Genomic DNA, 20,820 nt, shown 5'->3' with positions numbered 1-20,820 from the left:
TGGCATACAGGGGCTGGCATCGAGTTAACAGGCAAGAAGAGTTACTGACTGGAGGTAGGAGAGGAGGTGGGAGATAGTAGAGCTGAAGGATCATCAGCAATAGGAGACGGAGGGCAAGCTGCAATTTCACTTACTCCTGACGTTGATGGCATAGGTTCTGGTTCCTTGCTGGATTCAGTTCTATCTATCCTCTTGAAAAAAACGATCCAGTGGTGTCTGGGTAGAAGCTCTTTTTTGCTTGTCATAGATGACACGGTAGCACTGGATTGCATTCTGAATGACTGCTGCAACCTTTGTGTACCATTCTACATTCAAGTCCTGTGTCTCAAAAACTAACAGTGCCTCCTCTTAGCAGTACGTGCTATATCACTGATGCTTTTATACTTGCTTCTGGACATCCTGGGCTTGAAATAAAGATACTGTATGACTGAACTCTATACAGTACTGTACAGTAAAGTACATAAAAGCACAACCACTTGTAGAGGATGCACGCACAGTGTATGCCAGAGATGTGAACTAACTTAAGTGATTGGACACGCATTTGCGTGTCCAATCACATGAGTTAGTTGAAGGTTAGTATGTAGGGGACTTACTGTACTTTCTCAGGTCCTTTCTCTCTCTCTTCCCCTTCTGGGACCCCTATCATGTGAATGTTGGTGTGTTTAATGTTGTCCAAGAGATCTCTTAGGCTGTCTGCATTTTTTTTAAAACTCTTTTTTGTTTATTCTGTTCTGTGTCAGAAAATTTTTACCATTCTGTCTTCCAGCTCAGTTATCCATTCTGCCTCAGTTACTCTGGTATTGATTCCTTCTAGTGTATTTTTTCCTTTCAGTTATTGTATTGTTCACCTCTGCTTATTTGTTCTTTAGTTCCTCTGTTAAACATTTCTTATATCTTGTCGATCTGTGCCTCCATTCTTTTTCCAAGATCTTGGGTCATTTTCACTATCATTACTCTGAATTCTTTTTCTGGTAGATTGCCCATCTCCACTTTACTTAGTTGTTCTTCTGGGGTTTTATCTTGTTTCTTCATCAGGGACATATTTCTCTCCTGTTCTCATCTTCTCTAAGTTTGTGTGATTGAGGTTTTAGTTCCACAGGCTGCATGCAGGATTGTAGTTCTTCTCATTTCTGCTGTTTGCCCTCTGGTGGATGAGGCTGTCTAAGAGGTTTGTGCAGGCTTCCTGGTGGGAGGGTTCTCGTTCCTTTCCCCTGGTGGGTGGAGCTGGGACTTGTCCCTCTGGTTGGCAGGGCTGTGCTCAGGAAGACTTTAAGCAGCCTGTCTGCTGATGGGTGGGGCTGTGTTCCCGCCCTGTTGATTGTTTGGTCTGAGGCATCCCAGCACTGGAACCTACAGGCTATTGGGTGGGACTGGGTCTTGTGGAGAAAATGATGGTCTCTAGGAAGGCTCATGCCAATGAGTACTTGCCAGAACTGCTGCTGCCAGTGTCTTTGTCCCCATAGTGAGCCACAGCTGGCCCCCTCCTCTGCAGGAGATCCTCTAATACTAGCAAGTAGGTCTGGCCCAGTCTCTTACAAGGTCACTGCTTTTTCCCCTGGGTCCTTGTGCACATAGGGCCTTGTATGTGACCTCCAAGAGTGGAGTTTCTGTTTGCCCCAGTCCTGTGGAAATCCTGCGATCAAACCCCGCTGGCCTTCAAAGCCAGATTCTCTGGGGGCTCCTCCTCCCATTGCCAGACCCCCAGGCTGGGAAACCTGACGTGGGGCTCAGGACTTTCACTCCTGTGAGAGAAATTCTGTGGTATAATTCTTTTCCAGTTTGTGGGTTGCCCACCTGGTGGGAATGGATTTGATTTTATAGTGATTGCGATGACTCCGGTCATCTCCTGGCTTCTTCTTTGTCTTTGGATGTAGGATATCTTTTTGGTAGATTCCAGCATTTGTTTTGTTGATGGTTGTTCAGCAGTTAGTTGTGATTTCAGTGTTTTTGTATGAAAGGGTGAGCTCACGTCCTTCTACTCTGCCATCTTGCCAGCCAAATCGCTAAGTGCTTTGATAGGGAAGAATACAGTGATGACTAGAACACAGTCTCTTACATAAGTGACTAGGTTAGTCTCAACAGACTAGTATTCAGGCCATTATAGGGAGACGTATTATCCTAGGGCCATGCAAAGAATGCTTAGCAGGCTCAACAAAATGGAACTTACATTCCAAAACCTTGAGTTTTTCTCAAAAATCCATTCATTATTTACTGTTGTTTTCACAAATACTTTTGTTGCCACGTTTGAATTTTAAGATCCTATGTGTAAGAGATAGTCTGTGTTAAAGACTAACCTAAGTCTATTTGGGCAGTTTCTGCTTTTCTCCTCATTGTGTTCTATACTTGGCCATCTGTTCATCACTTAATATGCTTTCCCTTAAAGGGATCCATTTCCTCCAGAGTTTACATCCCCCACCTCCCTAATTTTGGAAACATGTATTCCATCTCTCTTTTTCCCTCCCTCCTTCTCTTCCTCTCCATATATATGTGTGTGTGTGTGTGAGAGTGTGTGTGTTCATATGTGTGCCCATATATGTGTTATATATACATACATACAGATAGATAGTTACTCGTTCTTTATCATGTCTAGTTTTCTGATTTTTTCAGTAACTCAACTGGGTTCATATTCAGAAGTATAGACTTTCAGGGGAATATAAAAAAAAAAAACCCAAATGCAGACATGAACCTGATCTTACTGTTACTTCCTTGACTGCCTGATTTCATGTGGCTGCTTTGGCAAGTTTTGTGGTCATTTCCCCTTCCTTTCTTATTTATTTGTGAATATTTTCCCTTTCAGAGTTACACTCTTGGTTGAAGAGGGTGATTTACTCAGAGGACTCTTGAGTATGTTGTGCACCACATGGTAGATGTCAGTGAGTTCCCTTTCCACTTGTTAGTCAGATGTGACCTATTTTAATGAGTTCTTTCTTCTCTTGCTCCTCCTTGTTTCTAGTTATCTCTAACCTTTGCTTAATTTTTTTTCTCTAATTGATTAGCTGCCTTTAAAAAAGTCATTCTTCAAAGTGAAGGAGTGGCATGGACATATATACGCTACCAAATGTAAGATAGATAGCTAGTGGGAAGCAGCTGCATAGTGCAGGGAGATCAGCTCAGTGCTTTGTGAACACCTAGGGGGTGGGATAGGGAGGGTGGGAGGGAGAAGCAAGAGGGAGGAGAAATGGGGATATATGTATGTGTATGGCTGATTCACTTTGTTATAAAGCAGAAACTCACACACCACTATAAAGCAATTATACTCCAATAAAGATGTTAAAAAAAGTCATTCTTTGAATAATATGTTTTAACCTTTAGTATAACTATTCATATATGTTCCTTTCTTTAATCTACCAGATACTATTTTCCTCTCTTGCCACCTCAGTTTATTTTGAAGAGGCGTAGATAATACATTCAAATAGACATTGCTCATATTTCTTATTCTAAGGCTATACTAGCCTTTCCAAACACATCAAGTTTTAAACATTAAATATCTACAGTTTTTTGTATGTCAGTCATACATAATACACTTTAAAAAAAAGGAAAATGGGGCTTCCCTGACGGCGCAGTGGTTGAGAGTCCGTCTGCCGATGCAGGGGACACGGGTTCGTGCCCCAGTCCGGGAAGATCCCACATGCCGCCGAGCGGCTAGGCCTGTGAGCCAAAGCCGCTGAGCCTGCGCGTCTGGATCCTGTGTTCCACAACGGGAGAGGCCACAGCAGTGAGAGGCCTGCGTACAGCAAAAAAAAAAAAAAAAAAAAGGAAAATGGAAGGAAAATTAAAATACATTTGTAAAACACTGAAATTCAAAATGTAAATAACTAAATAAATTCTAACTCATTAACATCCCAGAAAAATGTAAAATGAAACACACATATACACATAGAAAGGAATATACTAGTGTCATGATTAAGAAAGCAGTTTGCTTAATGTTGTTAATTGTCCTTCAGGTAAGGTTTATTGGCTGCCCTAGTTCTCTTGAGTGTGGTTGACAGGTTTCAACAATTAATGATACATTTTTATTAATCACTTACACTTAGCAACTACAGGGATTATTAATTAGAAACTTGTAATTAGATTCAGAATGACAGTGATGATGATTTAGTTGGAAAGAAACATGCAATTTGTGGTCTCCTCTACCATGGACCTTCTGTCTATAATAAATCAGCTTGCTTTTGACAGTGGGAAATGTTAGAACATTTCAGTAATTAAGGAATATCTTTTGTTTTACATTAATGATTTATATTTGTATATAAGCTTCTATATAGAACAAGTATATTCTGGCTCTGTGATGTGAGAAAGAGTTAGAGATTGTATTATATTAAGTCATTAAAATGTAGCTTTGGGCTTCCCTGGTGGCGCAGTGGTTGAGAGTCCGCCTGCCAATGCAGGGGACATGGGTTTGTGCCCCAGTCCGGGAAGATCCCACATGCCGCGGAGCTGCTAGGCCCGTGAGCCATGGCCACTGAGCCTGCGTGTCCGGAGCCTGTGTTCCACAACAGGAGAGGCCACAACAGTGAGAGGCCCGCGTACTGCAAACAAACAAACAAACAAAAAGTGTAGCTTTATTGTTTGGCTGTCAAAAATGACATACATTATTTACAACTAATTAATCAAAATGAATCACTTTTGTACTCTTCCAGGTTGGCAGGTATCATTATTACAGACCTGTGTTCCTGCAGATTTTGCACAATCAGTAAGGTTTTGGGTTTTTTCTCCCCAGTGTGTTTAGAAGAGAGTTTATACCAACCTGTGGTTGCCTTATTACTTTCAACAAACATTTATTACTTATTAAGAGAGACCAAAATTAAGGGGAAAAATCTCTGAAAACCCTCAGTAGTCACATTTTGTCTGCGCTTACTTTTCAGCCTTTTATTTTATGAGTAATTCTTTAGTTGAAAAGAAAAGAAAATGAGATTTTGTGCTTATTTGTCCCTAATTTTGTAATTTATTTTTAACTTTGTTTGGAAAAAAAAGCATTGTGTATGTGTGTGTCTGTATTTTTTATTCCTTTTATGATGTTTGTTGATACTAGTTCTGAAATTTTTCTTTTATGATTAGGATGAAAAACATTGCTAACAGAAACACGATTTTTTTCAAAGCAGGGAGTGACCAAAGTTAAGAGACCCTTTAAATTATTTTGATTGCAGTATCATATATATTTATTTTGTTTGATCTAAAAATTTACATCTATTGTATCTTCTTTTGGTGTTGCACAATTGGTTTCTGCTCTCTGCATGCTAGAAATCAGTGGATAAGACAAAGCAAACCTGGAATGCTTTTTTAGTTACTTTGAAGTGCTGCTGGGCAGGCTATTGAGGACTCAGTAACATTAAGAATAAAAATGATAGCTAACACTTGAGTACTACTATGTGCCAGGCACCGTGTGTAGTACCTCACATGCATTTTCATTTAATTTTTACAACACTACCTGATTGATTCTCTATTTCACTGATGTTTAGATTAAAGAAAGTAATAGTCCTACAGTATGAGTCCAATGATATCTGAAATGCTCTGTATGGTCCTGCTTTCTGAAGGAGACCAGTAGCTGCAGGGAAATTGAAATCCATGAGGAAAACGTTCATGAGAAGGAGTTGAAATTATTCATATTAGAAGAGTCTCTACCAAATCCTACTCTCTAAGTTAAAGAGTCTGTCAGAAACCTCTGCTAAAGTTAAACTTTATACAGGAAGTTGAAACTGTTAGCTACAAATTTCCTCAACTAACTCTCTTAACATCGTCAAACTTCATCAAAGGCTCATATCTAGTCGGAGTAGGAAATGTCCTCCTCGTCAGTCAACACTCACAAACCTGGGCAATTTCATGTCTTTAGAGAGAATTTGCCTGATTTCTCATTTTCCTCTCTCCAGTGTTTTCCTTCCCAACTACCTTAAGTGTATGAACATATTCTAAAAACAAAGCAGCAATGAGCTAATCCTTCCATTCTTTCCACAATTGAGTGTTACTATGTGCTAAAGGCTACTATATAAAGGCAAATAAGACATAATCCCAGCCCTCACAGAGCTTGGGTTTTAAGAGTGTGACGTGAATGTTATTGTTATTAAATACATGACTAGATAATGTAAACAGGCATGTTTTCATGGAAGTCTTGTAGATATTATTGTAGGAGTCTATGTAAGGCCAAAAAAGAAGAAGTGGCTAATTTGGTGGGGAATCGGAGTTGATAAGGGAAATGTAATGCTTGAATTGACCCTGCAGTTCCCTTTAGCTCTATTACTCTCTTACCTCCCATATTTCATGAGTTTGCATAAAGAAAAATCTACATTTAGTATCTTTACTTCCCACTCATTCATTCCTCAAACCTTGCACTCCAGATTCTACCCCAGCAGTCTACATCATAGGCATTCATATTGCTTGGGTGAAGATAGCTTATTTTTTTAAACATCTTTATTGGAGTATAATTGCTCTACAATGGTGTGTCAATTTCTGCTTTATAACAAAATGAATTAGCTATACATATACACACATCCCCATATCTCCTCCCTTGTGCGTCTCCCTCCCACCCTCCCTATCCCACCGCTCTAGGTGGTCACAAAGCACCGAGCTGACCTCCCTGTGCTATGCAGCTGCTTCCCACTAGCTATCTATTTTACACTTGGTAGTATATATAAGTCTATGCCACTCTCTCACTTCGTCCCAGCTTACCCTTCCCTGTCACTGTGTCCTCAAGTCCATTCTCTACGTCTGCGTCTTTATTCTTGTCCTGGCCCTAGGTTCTTCAGAGCCTTTTTTTTTTTTTTTAGATTCTATATATATGTGTTAGCATATAGTATTTCTTTTTCTCTTTCTGACTTTACTCTGTATGACAGACTCTAGGTCCATCCACCTCACTACAAATAACTCAATTTCGTTTCTTTTTATGGCTGAGTAATATTCCATTGTATATATGTGCCATATCTTCTTTATCCATTCATCTGTCAATGGACACTTAGGTTACTTCTATCTCCTGGCTATTGTAAATAGAGCTGCAGTGAACATTGTGGTACATGATTCTATTTTTTTTGTTTTTGTTTTTTGGTGGTACTCAGGCCTCTCACTGTTGTGGCCTCTCCCGTTGCGGAGCACAGGCTCCGGACGCGCAGGCTCAGTGGCCATGGTCACGGGCCCAGCTGCTCCGTGGCACGTGGGATCCTCCCGGACCGGGACACGAACCCATGTCCCCTGCATCGGCAGGTGGACTCTCAACCACTGCGCCACCAGGAAAGCCCCATGACTCTTTTTGAATTCTGGTTTTCTCAAGGTATATGCCCAGTAGTGGGATTGCTGGGTCGTATGGTAGTTGTATTTTTAGTTTTTTAAGGAACCTCCATATTGTTCTCCATAGTGGCTGTATCAATTTACATTCCCACCAACAGTGTAGGAGGGTTCCCTTTTCTCCACACCCTCTCCAGCATTTATTGTTTGTAGATTTTTTGATGATGGCCATTCTGACTGGTGTGAGATGATACCTCATTGTAGTTTTGATTTGCATTTCTCTAATGATTAGTGTTGTTGAGCATTCTTTCATGTGTTTGTTGGCAATCTGTATATCTTCTTTGGAGAAATATCTGTTTAGGTCTTCTGCTCTTTTTTGGATTGGGTTGTTTTGTTTTCTTTGATATTGAGCTGCATAACCTGCTTGTAAATTTTGGAGATTAATCCTTTGTCAGCTGCTTCATTTGCAAATATTTTCTCCCATTCTGAGAGTTGTCTTTTCATCTTGTTTATGGTTTCCTTTGCTGCGCAGAAGCTTTGAAATTTCATTAGGTCCCATTTGTTTATTTTTGTTTTTATTTCCATTTCTCTAGGAGGTGGGTCAAAAAGGATCTTGTTGTGATTTATGTCATAGAGTGTTCTGCCTATGTTTTACTCTAAAAGATTTATAGTGCCCGGCCTTACATTTAGGTCTTTAATCCATTTTGAGTTAATTTTTTTGTACAGTGTTAGGAAGTGTTCTAAATTTCATTCTTTTACATGTAGCTGTCCAGTTTTTCCAGCACCACTTATTGAAGAGGCTATCTTTTCTCCATTGGATATTCTTGCCTCCTTTATCAAAAATAAGGTGACCATATGTGCGTGGGTTTATCTCTGGGTTTTTTATCCTGTTCCATTGATCTATCTTTCTGCTTTTGTGCCAGTACCATACTGTCTTGATTACTGTAACTTTGTAGTATAGTCTGAAATCAGGGCGCCTTATTCCTCCAGCTTCGTTTTTCTTTCTCAAGATTGCTTTGGCTATTTGGCATCTTTTGTGTTTCCATACAAATCGTGAAATTTTTTGTTCTAGTTCTGTGAAAAATGCCAGTGGTAATTTGATAGGGATTGCATTGAATCTGTAGATTGCTCTGGGGAGTATAGTCATTTTCACAATGTTGATTCTTCCAATCCAAGAACATGGTATATCTCTCCATCTATTTGTATCATCTTTAATTTCTTTCATCAGTGTCTTACAATTTTCTGCATAGAGGTCTTTTGTCTCCTTAGGTAGGTTTATTCGTAGATATTTTATTCTTTTTGTTGCAATGGTAAATAGGAGTGTTTCCTTAATTTCTCTTTCAGATTTTTCATCATCAGTGTAAAGGAATGCAAGAGATTTCTGTGCATTAATTTTGTATCCTACAACTTTACCATATTCATTGATTAGCTCTAGTAGTTTTCTGGTAGCATCTTTAGGATTCTCTATGTATAGTATCATGTCATCAGCAAACAGTGACAGCTTTACTTCTTCTTTTCTGATTTGGATTCCTTTTATTTCTTTTTCTTCTCTGATTGCTGTGGCTAAAACTTCCAAAACTATGTTGAATAATAGTGGTGAGAGTGGGCAACCATGTCTTGCTCCTGATCTTAGGGGAAATGCTTTCAGTTTTTCACCATTGAGAATGATGTTGGCTGTGGGTTAGTCATATATGGCCTTTATTATGTTGAGGTAAGTTCCCTCTATGCCTACTTTCTGGAGAGTTTTTATCATAAATGGTGTTGAATTTTGTCAAAATCTTTTTCTGCATCTATTGAGATGATCATATAGTTTTTCTCCTTCAGTTTGTTAATATGGTCTATCACATTGATTGATTTGTGTATATTGAAGAATCCTTGCATTCCTGGGGTAAACCCCACTTGATCATGGTGTATGATCCTTTTAATGTGTTGTTGGATTCTGTTTGCTAGTATTTTGTTGAGGATTTTTGCAACTATGTTCATCAGTGATATTGGCGTATAGTTTTCGTTCTCTGTGACATCTTTGTCTGGTTTTGGTATCAGGGTGATCTTGGCCTCGAAGATAGAGTTTGGGAGTGTTCCTCCCTCTGCTATATTTTGGAAGAGTTTAAGAAGGATAGGTGTTAGCTCTTCTCTAAATGTTTGATAGAATTTGCCTGTCAAGCCGTCTGGTCCTGGGCTTTTGTTTGTTGGAAGATTTTTAATCACAGTCTCCCCTTAGTGCTTGTGATAGGTCTGTTTATATTTTCTATTTCATCCTGGTTCCGTCTCGGAAGGTTGTGCTTTTCTAAGAATTTGTACGTTTCTTCCAGGTTGTCCATTTTATTGGCATATAGTTGTTTGTAGTAGTCTCTCATGGTCCTTTGCAGTGTCAGTTGTTACTTCTCCTTTTTCATTTCTAATTCTATTGATTTGAGTCTTCTCCCTTTTTTTCTTGATGAGTCTGGCTAATGGTTTATCAATTTTGTTTATGTTCTGAAAGAACCAGCTTTTAGTTTTATTGATCTTTGCTATTGTTCCTTCATTTCTTTTTCATTTATTTCTGATCTAATCTTTATGATTTCTTTCCTTCTGCTGACTGTGGGATTTTTTTTTTCTTCTTTCTCTAATTGCTTTAGGTAAGGTTTGGTTGTTTATTTGAGATGTTTCTTGTTTCTTGAGGTAGGATTGTATTGCTAACAACTTCCTTCTTAGAACTGCTTTTGCTGCATCCCATAGGTTTTGGGTCGTCGTGTTTTCATTGTCATTTGTTTCTAGGTATTTTTTGATTTCCTCTTTCATTTCTTCAGTGATCTCTTGGTTATTAAGTAGTGTATTGTTTAGCCTCCATGTGTTTGTATTTTTTACAGATTTTTTTCCTGTAATTGATATCTAGTCTCATAGCATTGTGGTTGGAAAAGATGCTTGATATGACTTCAATTTTCTTAAGTTTACCAAGGCTTGATTTGTGACCCAAGATATGATCTATCCTGCAGATAGTTCCATGAGCAGTTGAGAAGAACGTGTATTCTGTTGATTTTGGATGGAATGTCCTACACATATCAATTAAGTCCATCTTGTTTAATGTGTTATTTAAAGCTTGTGTTTCCTTATTTATTTTCATTTTGGATGATCTGTCTGTTTGTGAAAGTGGTGTGTTAAAGTCCCCTACTATGAATGTGTTACTGTCGATTTCCCCTTTTATGGCTTTAGCATTTGCCTTGTGTATAGAGGTGCTCCTATGTTGGGTGCCTAAATATTTACAATTGTTATATCTTCTTCTTGGATTGATCCCTTGATCATTATGTAGTGTCCTTCTTTGTCTCTTGTAATAGTCTTTATTTTAAAGTCTGTTTTCTCTGATATGAGAATTGCTACTCCAGCTTTCTTTTTATTTCCATTTGCATGGAATATCTTTTTCCATCCCTTCACTTTCAGTCTGTATATGTCCCTAGGTCTGAAGTGGGTCTCTTGTAGACAGCATATATACAGGTCTTGTTTTGGTATCCATTCAGCCAGTCTATGTCTTTTGGTTGGAGCATTTAATCCATTTACATTTAAGGTAATTATTGATATGTATGTTCCTATTACCATTTTCTTAATTCTTTTGTGTTTATTTTATAGGTCTTTTCCTTTGCTTGTATTTCCTGTCTAGAGAAGTTCCATTAGCATTTGTTGTAAAGCTGGTTTGGTGGTGCTGACTTCTCTTAACTTTTGCTTTCCTATAAACCTTTGATTTCTCTGTTGAATCTGAATGAGATCCTTGCTGGGTAGAGTAATCTTGGTTGTAGGTTTTTCCCTTTCATCACTTTAAATATGTCTTGCCACTCCCTTCTGGCTTGCAGAGTTTCTGCTGAAAGATCACCTGTTAACCTTATGGGGATTCCCTTGTATATTATTTGTTGCTTTTCCCTTGGTGCCTTTATTATTTTTTCTTTGTATTTAATTTTTGATAGTTTGATTAATATGTGTCTTGGTGTGTTTCTCCTCGGATTTATTGTATATGGGACTCTCTGCGCTTCCTGGAGTTGATTGACTATTTCCTTTCCCATACTAGGGAAGTTTCAACTATGATCTCTTCAAATATTTCTCAGTCCCTTTCTTTTTCTCTTCGTCTTCTGGGACCCCTATAGTTCGAAATTCGTGCGTTTAATCTTGTCCCAGAGGTGTCTGAGACTGTCCTCAATTCTTTTCATTCTTTTTTCTTTATTCTCTTCTGCAATAGTTATTTCCACTATTTTATCTTCCAGGTCACTTATCCATTCTTCTGCCTCTGTTTTTCTGCTTTTGATTCCTTCTAGAGAATTTTAAATGTCATTTATTTTGGTGTTCATCATTGTTTGTTTGATCTTCAGTTCTTCTAGTTCGTTGTTAAATGTTTCTTGTATTTTCTCCATTCTATTTCCAAGATTTTGGATCATTTTTACTCTCATTACTCTGAATTCTTTTTCAGGTAGCCTGCCTATTTCCTCTTCATTTGTTTGGTCTGGTAGGTTTTTACCTTGCTCCTTCATCTGCTGTGTGTTTCTGTGTTTTCTCATTTTGCTTAACTTACTGTGTTTGGGGTCTTCTTTTTGCAGGCTGCATGTTTGTAGTTCCTGTTGTTTTTGGTGTCTGTCCCCAGTGGCTAAGGTTGGTTCAGTGGGTTGTGTATGCTTCCTGGTGGAGGGGACTAGTGCCTGTGTTCTGGTGGATGAGGCTGGATCTTGTCTTTCTGGTGGGCAGGACCGCATCTGGTTGTGTTTTGGGATGTCTGTTACCTTATTATGATTTTAGGCAGCCTCTCTGATTGGGGTTGTGTTTCTGTCTTGCTAGTTTGGCATGGGGTGTTCAGCACTGGAACTTGCTGGTTGTTGAGTGGAGCTGGGTCATAGCTTTAAGATGGAAATCTCTGGGAGAGCTTTTGCCATTTGATATTACTTGGAGCTGGGAGGTCTCTGGTGGACCAATGTCCTGAACTCGGCTCTCCCACCTCAGAGGCACAGGTCTGACACCTGGCCAGAGCACCAAGACCCTATCAGCCACATGGCTTGGTCAGCTGTCCTGTCTCAGAGTTGCCTGAGGGCCAGGCATCCTGTTGGGGGCTTCTCTCCTCGGATCCCGGAGATGCCTGTGGGCGGCCTCCTGTCAGGGGCTTCCCAGTCAGGTGCAGTCATCTGAGGGCTGGGTGTCGGGTCTGAGTCATACAGTGCGCTGGGCGCTCGCCTTCTCTGCTCCTGAGTGCAGCATCGGGGGTTCGGCAGGTGTCTGAGGCCCAGGTCATGGCTTCCACCAGGTTTACATCTAGCCCACAGGTTTACATCTGGGCTCCATGTTTACGACTTGGGGGGTTTACGTCTGAGGGTTTACTTCCGGATCCCAGTTTTACATCTGGGCCTGGTTTACCACTTGGGGGGTTTACGTCTGGGGGGTTTGCGTCTGGACCCCAGATTTATGTCTCAAGATAGCTTTAATAGCTGACATTTATATAGCTCTTGCCTTTTGCCAGCCACTGTAATATGTGTTTTGCATATAGTAACTTGCCTAACTCCTACAGTACTCTATAAGATATATACTGTTATTATTCTCATTTTAGAAATAGGCTGCTTAAGAATAGAGAGGTTAAGTAATTTGACCAGGATCACAGCTAGTAAGTGGTGGAACTGAGTTTCAAATGCAGGCAGTTTGGCTCCAGGACCAGTTAAGAATGATTGAATGAACCTGGTTCCCATTTACCCATGTCTGCACACAGATGTTCATATACTAAATGTCACTAATTTTCAAGGCATTACTTTTTTTTTTTTTTCTAGTTGTAATGGATTTTCCTTCTTCCCCTCCCCTCTGATTATCCATTTAGGAAACTTTTATCGGTCTTATGGCCAAGTACTAATCTAGGCACTGGCAATATAGAAATAAAAGTTAGTCTCCACTGCCAAGAAACTGAGTCTAATGGGAGAAGATGTAGAGGATAACAGACAATAATAATAGGATGTGGTAAGTGCTATGATTGAAGATGCCTAGAGGGAGCGCACTTAGCCTAGCCAGAAGAGGGTAACTCCTGACCTGAATTTTTTTTTTTTTTGCGGTACGCGGGCCTCTCACTGTTGTGGTGTCTCCCGTTGCGGAGCACAGGCTCTGGACACGGAGGCACAGCAGCCATGGCTCACAGGCCTAGCCGCTCCGTGGCATGTGGGATCTTCCCATACTGGGGCATGAACACTTGTCCCCTATATCGGCAGGCGGACTCTCAACCACTGCACCACCAGGGAAGCCCCTGACCTGAATTTTGATGGATTAGGATTTAGCCAAGGATAGGAATCCCAGCCTTCTTTCATTTGTCCTCACTATCTCTCTTTTTTTCTCTTTATGTAGAATGGAGTGCAGTTGTTTTTTCAGAACCTTCAGAGTTATCATTTTATGTTTCTGCTTGATTCCATTGTTCCTTCTCTCTTCTTCGTCACGTTTTACTTGCCAACCTCCTCACTATGTTTTCCACCACACTTTGTGTCTTTTTTCTTTCTTATTTTTTTCTTAGTTTATTTCTTTAGTCCTCCCTAGAAACTGTCTTATCTAATATAGTAGAGACTTAAATTTACTTTTCTTTAGCCCCCTTTCTTCCTGTCTAGCAAGATGGCCAGTAAATATATAAGACTCATGGTCAGTAGTATTTAACCTCTCTGTGCCACAGTTTCCTCACCTTTAAAATGGGCACACTAGTAGTGACTACCTCATTAGGTTGTTTAGAGGATAAAGTGAGTTAATGCCTGTAAAACTTAGAAGAGTGCCTGGAATATAAATAAAAAAGTCAGACAGTCAATAAAAGCTTGGGACTCCTATCTTCCTTGGCTAAGTCCTATTTTTGTCCAAATATTTGGCCCCTGACTTGCTGTTGTTTCTGCCTTAATTGTTCATCAGGGATCTGGTTTTACTTCAGTGTGCCCATTTTCTTTCCTTCTCCTTGGGGTTCTCCTTTGCTAGTCTAGGTGCTTACAGTTCTGATTTCCTTTTTGTGGTGGACAGTAACTTGGGAGGTTGTCAGGAAGACAAGGCATTGTTATCATTCATGTTTCATGACATATTAGTAGGGATTTATAATAATAAAATAGGTTTTTGTTTCATGTAGCAACAGGGTTCATTAAAAAATTAAAATCCTTTCCCCATTATTATAGTTATGCATATTTATTTTAAAAGATAAAAATATTACAGAAATATAAAACTTAAAAGTGAAATATGCATTCCCTAAATATTTATTGAGTGCCTACTATGCGATAAGATACTGTTAGGTGCTGGAACATAATTGCTGTTAATAGTTTGGTGTATATGCTTACAGTTATTTTTAAAGGTCTTTGTAATCATATAAGTAACAATATTTACTAAAATAAAACCATACCTAAAATCACTCTTTTGTTTCTTTTCATCACCAAATAATATATTTAGGTGATTTTCATGTTAGCATATAAAGATTCACCAATTCTTTTAAACTACCGGATAGTATTCTTTTGAATGGATATACTATAATTTAGTTAATAAAACTCCTATTGATGGATTCCTGATAGTTTTCAATTCCTTATTATTATAAGCAGTGATGCAATGAAAATCCTCTTACATATATATTTTTGGCATATGTATTTCTGGATAATAAATTTCTAGAAGTGGAGTTGCTGGATCAAATGGTATATTAATTTAGAATCTTGATAAATTAAAAAAGACTGCTCGTTTAAACATCAACCTTCTTGTCTGTTTCCCCATACTTTTATCAACATTAGGTGTTATTATTCTTTATACTGTCTGCCAGTCTAAGTGGTGAATATGTTTCATTGTTTTAATTTGCATTGAAAAATTATTGAGATAGGGCTTTCTTTAATATCTTTATTGGCTAGTTGTATTTTATATGTTTTGACCTGTACTATGTTCATGTCATTGGCCCAATTTTCTGTTGGATTGTTCTTTATTTTATTGCTTAGTAAGATCTTGGTATATTAGGTAAAATAGCCCTGTCATATGTTGGAAAAATTTTTTTTGCTTGTTTTTTAATATATATTGTACCTTCATAGAAGTTTTTAATTTATAGGTAGTTATATTTCTTATTCTTTCTTATAGCATCTTGGTTTTGTTTCATGCTTAGGAATTCCTTTCCCAACAAGAATAATAAGAATCTGAAAGATTCTGTATATCAGTAATACTTTTTAAGTTTTATCATAATCAAGATTAATGATAGGACTTCCCTGGTGGTGCAGTGGTTGAGAGTCCGCCTGCTGATGCAGGGGACACGGGTTCGTGCCCCGATCCGGGAAGATCCCACATGCCGCGGAGTGGCTAGGCCCGTGAGCCATGGCTGCTGAGCCTGCGCATCCGGAGCCTGTGCTCCTCAACGGGAGAGGCCACAACAGTGAGAGGCCCGCGTACCGCAAAAAAAAAAAAAAAAAAAAAAAAAAGATTAATGATGTCTATCAGTGTTTGTTTCCTTTTTTCTTTTTCCTTTTCATTGTGTTCTTAGATTTTGGTCGCCAGTTTAGCATGTACAACTTCATCAAATAATTTGGCACCTTGGTGTATTATGATTTACTGTGTAGCAAATTAGAGTATAAAGTAGGAATGTCTTGGACCCTGCTTAACTGAATATTAATTTATAAGTACTTATATTATGCTTGGTACTAATTAATAAGAGGGGTGACCAGCAGTCTTTTTGCCTGAGAGTCTAAGTTTAACCTGCTTTCCAGTGTAACTTTTAATAGTGTCCCTTTTCCCTGCTGATTTTAAACAAACAAAACCAGCCAATTATTTTACCAGCAAAATAAGTTTATTTGGAATAGCAGAGATGTGCAGTTTGGGACAAGCAAAAAATGGTGAACTATAGGCGTATCTGGAGAACGGATGAGAGGGCCTTGCTTTTATAGAGAAAAGGAGGAAATGGGGGAGGGCTGCAGGGGTTCTTCATTGGCTGCAGATGGCGGGCAGCTTGTCCTTGCTGGATCAGGAGGAAATCTTTCTTCCTGCTGGGGTCTGTAAGCTGCGGTGAATGATACATGTGTGAGAACTGCCCCTCCATGGCTTCCTGACTTCACTTTAAATGAGGTTTCCTTTATTCATTTCATATGACTCTCAGAAGTGCCTCAGTTCAGTTTAAAAAATTATAAGGATTATAAGGGGTAGTAGTTCACATTAGGATATTTTAATATTAAGGCTTCAGTTGTTTCTGTTTACATTATTCCTCCAGTACTTAGTAATACTTCATGTACTTTAGCTTTAAAAAATATCTCATTTCTATTATTTTCATGATGAACTTGTTGCAAAGTTCATAGAGTTGCTTATGTGAGGTATTTCTAGAGCAGTGATGTTGTGTATATCCTTTTAACCTTCATCCCACCATCCAGAATAATGCTTACTTTTTTTGAAATTTTGGCTTTCATTAGTTTTTTTTGTTTTGTTTTTTAATAAATTTATTTACTTATTTTTAGCTGCATTGGGTCTTCGTTGCTGTGTGCAGGCTTTCTCTAGTTGCGGTGAGCGGGGGCTACTCTTTGTTGCAGTGCGCAGGCTTCTCATTGCAGTAGCTTCTCTTGTTGTGGAACACGGGCCCTAGGTGTGTGGGCTTCAGTAGTTGTTGCATGTGGGCTCAGTAGTTGTGGCTCACAGGCTCTAGAGCACAGGCTCAGTAGTTATGGCACATGGGCTTAGTTGCTCCGCGGCATGTGGGATCTTCCCGGACCAGGGCTCGAACCCATGTCCCCTGCATTGGCAGGTGGATTCTTAACCACTGCGCTACCAGGGAAGTCCCAATACTTACTTTTTGAATAAAATGTCCCTCATGATTCTTGTTTATCCGGTATCATCCTAAATATGGTGAAGCATTTGTCTGTGTGTATGCATATAGTTTGTTTATATTTTACTGAATATGTGATAAAATCTTTTCGGATGGATATGACCAAATTTTTTAACCTTGCCATATAAACCTTTATTTATCATATTAATTTTTGGTGTTGAATATATCCACTGATACATGAATGAGTTTATGATTGAATCATGGGATTTGTAGCATGCTAAGTAAAACTGTTCTTAACACAGATCCCAATGTGATTCATTTAATGCCAATCCCTACTATACTGTAACAGCATTGATTAAACCTTAGTACTGGGCTTCCCTGGTGGCTCAGTGGTTGAGAGTCTGCCTGCCGATGCAGGAGAGACGGGTTCGTGCCCGAGTCTGGGAAGATCCCACATGCCGCGGAGCTGCTGGGCCCGTGAGCCATGGCCGCTGAGCCTGTGCGTCTGGAGCCTGTGCTCCACAACGGGAGAGGCCACAACAGTGAGAGGCCCGCATATTGCAAAAAAACAAAACAAAACAAAAAAAACCTTAGTACTTGCCATCAGCCAGACAGATTTTTATCTAGCTTATTTCATCATTCAGACAATACTTCTCCAGCCTTTTCTTAGGTAGTACTGTGTCAGAGTCTTTGTTATAATGTAGGTGAATTGTGCCCATTACATCTCCTTTCTCTACCAACTCTGTTACCACTCAAAAGATTTATAGACCTTAGAATTACTCATTTTCACCACTGATTGTAAACTGTAACTCAACCTATCTTATTCTTTCTGAAACGATTACTTTACATCTTGGGATGTTTTATACAGTTGCCATTTTAAAAGACCAAATAGTTTCATCTTTCCTTAGTCAAAAATATCTTGTACTTATCAATATATCTTTAAAAAACCTTAAAAAGTTTTTTTAGATTTCTGGTTGTGTGTTTGTATCATATTATACATGTTTCTTGGTGTTATATATTGATATATATGTCTGACTCTTGTTTTTAGTATTTATTTGTCTCAGTAAATATTAATAACTATAGTAATAAAATAATTTAAATAAAATATTAATTTCTGAGAATGTTCAACTGATGAATAAAGCACCATATAAGAATTTCTAATCATGTTACCATTAGCTTTTAAATTTTCTCTCTTTGGGTAAAGATATTTATTTATAGGTATTTTCAGTTTCATACTGTGTAAACTGTAGACAAGAATTTTCATAAAAACTTGTGATTTGAAAATATTTATTTAGGCACTAAAGATAAAATGTATTAATGAAATACTGTTATTTTTGCAATGGGTATAATAATTAAGCAAAAGTATTATTTGATTGTTCATTAGACACACAGTCATGTTTCTTGTTTTAAAATTCATTAATATCTAATATAGTATGTAATATAATGTTTGTTCTTTTTGTATTTCTTCTGCAGAGAGTGATAATGAACTCTCGAGTGGAACAGGTGATGTGTCTAAGGATTGTCCTGAGAAGATCCTATATTCTTGGGGAGAATTGCTAGGAAGATGGTAAACTTTTTTTTTTTATTGAAAATTTTATATTTACATAATTGATATTAATTTGCTTTATTAATTAAAATCTATGTGTTTACATATCTTAATCTTGAGATTACTTAGGCAGTCAATATAGATGATCATCTAGGGGTTGAGCCCTCAACCACTCCAGTGTTTGGCAGTTGGAAAGATAAGTAGGAAAGATCATGCAAAGGAGTCCAAGAAAGCTCCTTTGGAGGAAGAGAACCAAGGGTAGGAGGAGAACCAAGGTAGAAATCAAGTGAATTAAGACTATCAAGAAGGAGGAAGTGATCAACTGCTGATAGGTCAAGTCAGAGGAAGCCTGAGAATTTCATTGGGTCCAGCGATTTGAATGTCACTGGTTACTTGGACCAGAACCCCTCTGTGGAGAGGTAGGAATGAAAGCCTGATTGGACTATGTCTAAGAGGAAAGATAATCAGCAGTTATAGATAGATAGGTCTTCGGAGAAGTTTTGCTAGGAGAGGATAAGAAATAGGGACATAATTAGGAAGTGGATGTGGGTTGAGAGATTATTCTGAAAATTAAGATGGCCAATATAGCCTGTACATTGTATGTTGTTGGAAATGATCTAGTAGGAAGAGAAAATTTGATAATGCCAGAGGAAGAGGACACAGTTGCAAGAGAAGTCGATGAATAGGCAAGAAGAGATGGACTTGTTGACTAGTGGAGGAGTTGTATTTAGAAGCGCAGAACATTCATTGTAACAGAAGGAAAGGTGGGGCATGGCTACAAAAGTAATAGCTGACTTAAGTGTACTTACTGTGTGTCGGGTGCTGTTCTAAGCACTTTAGATACCTTAGTTAATTATCATCATGACAACCCTCTGACCTAGAGATTATTATTATCTTCATTTTACAGATGAGAAAATGGAGGTGCAGCTATGTCAGGTAGCTAGTATAAAAATACACAACAAATAATGGCAGCAAATAGGTAACTTGCTCAAGATCCCATGGTCAATAAATAATTTACCCATGATCATGCAACAAGTAAATGACAGGATTTGAATCTAGGCAGTCTGGCTCCAGAGCCAGAACTTTTTAACCAGTTGGACAGGCTGCCATTTCTATAATGTACATAGGTTTCTGGATTACTTTTTATAGGAGCATGTAGAAGTTTTAGTACAAGAGAGAATAAACTAGGAAAATTGATACCCTTCCCAGACTTCTCGTATGAGTTTAAAGAGAGATCATGAGAATGGCAGTATGGTGGACAAGAAAACAAAATATTTTTGTGACTAATTAAACAGGCAGTTGAGATCTTTATTTATAAAAAGCAAGATTTATAACTTGGTTCAATATACAGCATCCTCTTAGGTTCTAGGAGATACATAGATAAATACACAGTTCCTACCTTTGAGGTTCATAATCAAGAAGGGTGGGAATATACACTCATAACAGACCATTTTAACAAAATAACTGAAACAATGAGGTTGTTTCAAATTTCTTAACCATTTTGTTAAGAAAATGGTTAAGAAATTTCTTTTTTATAAAGTGACAATCACTTGATTTTTTACCCAACTTAAAAAATTCATCTATTCTCTCTTAGGAATTGTATGCTGATTTAAATATGAATAGGAGATAATTCCTACCCCCAAAGAGTTTACCATCTTATAGAGGCATATAGACATTTAAACAGATAATTGTGACATAATGGATAAATGCTTCTGTTAGCACTGAGGACCCAATGGAAATTTTCGAATGAACACAAAAGTAGAAAAAAAAATACAATAAATGTGATAAAGAAAATCCCCAACAAATATTTTAAAGGTGAAATTGCTATGATGCTTTTTATTATTTAGAAAGGTAATTTTGGAGTAGGAAGAAACTATTAATAGAGAAGGTAGTTAGGATGTAATTGCATGGGTTGATGAGGTCTATACCAAACTCATGGGTCTTTTGTATGGAGAGGAGTTCCAAACAGAGAAAGAATTCTGAAGTAGAGTTGATGGGATTTCTCAGCTATCATTCAGTGTACATTTTTTGCAGAAATAAAATACCATCTTTCTACATTATATTTTTAGTAGTGGACTTCAAGAAACTCATTGAAAGAATCTGAGGGAACTATTTTAAAGGACTAAGATAACTGATTTTTAGACCTTTATAAAACTTGCTGGATCTTTTACAATTCAATTATGTATTTTTATTTTATTTGGCTTATTATTGCAGTTGTGTCATGACAATTCATATGAAAACAGTAAAATTTGCCTGTTTGAGAGTTTATATCTATTACACAAGAATTGACAAAATTTTTAAATTGCTCTTGGAATATCTTTTTTAAACATTCATCTTTTTTAGA

The 20,820-nt window shown here is 38.1% G+C and overlaps 1 protein-coding gene across 5 annotated transcripts in view; it reads left to right on the top strand.

Moving 5' to 3' along the window:
- RABGAP1L (RAB GTPase activating protein 1 like) overlaps positions 1–20,820 on the top strand; it is a gene marked incomplete at its 5' end in the record, with an annotated part of 698,468 nt that overhangs the window by 168,568 nt on the left and 509,080 nt on the right. For all 5 annotated transcript variants that reach the window (XM_082834440.1, XM_082834438.1, XM_082834439.1 and 2 more), the window contains one exon: positions 18,404–18,497. In XM_082834440.1, coding sequence (XP_082690566.1) covers positions 18,404–18,497 — 94 coding nt within the window. The remainder of the gene's footprint in view (positions 1–18,403; positions 18,498–20,820) is intronic.

Source organism: Leucopleurus acutus (assembly GCF_964270905.1).
Source record: "Leucopleurus acutus genome assembly, chromosome: 2".
Taxonomy (NCBI): Eukaryota; Metazoa; Chordata; class Mammalia; order Artiodactyla; family Delphinidae; genus Leucopleurus; species Leucopleurus acutus.
This window is presented reverse-complemented; position numbering and strand designations above follow the sequence as displayed.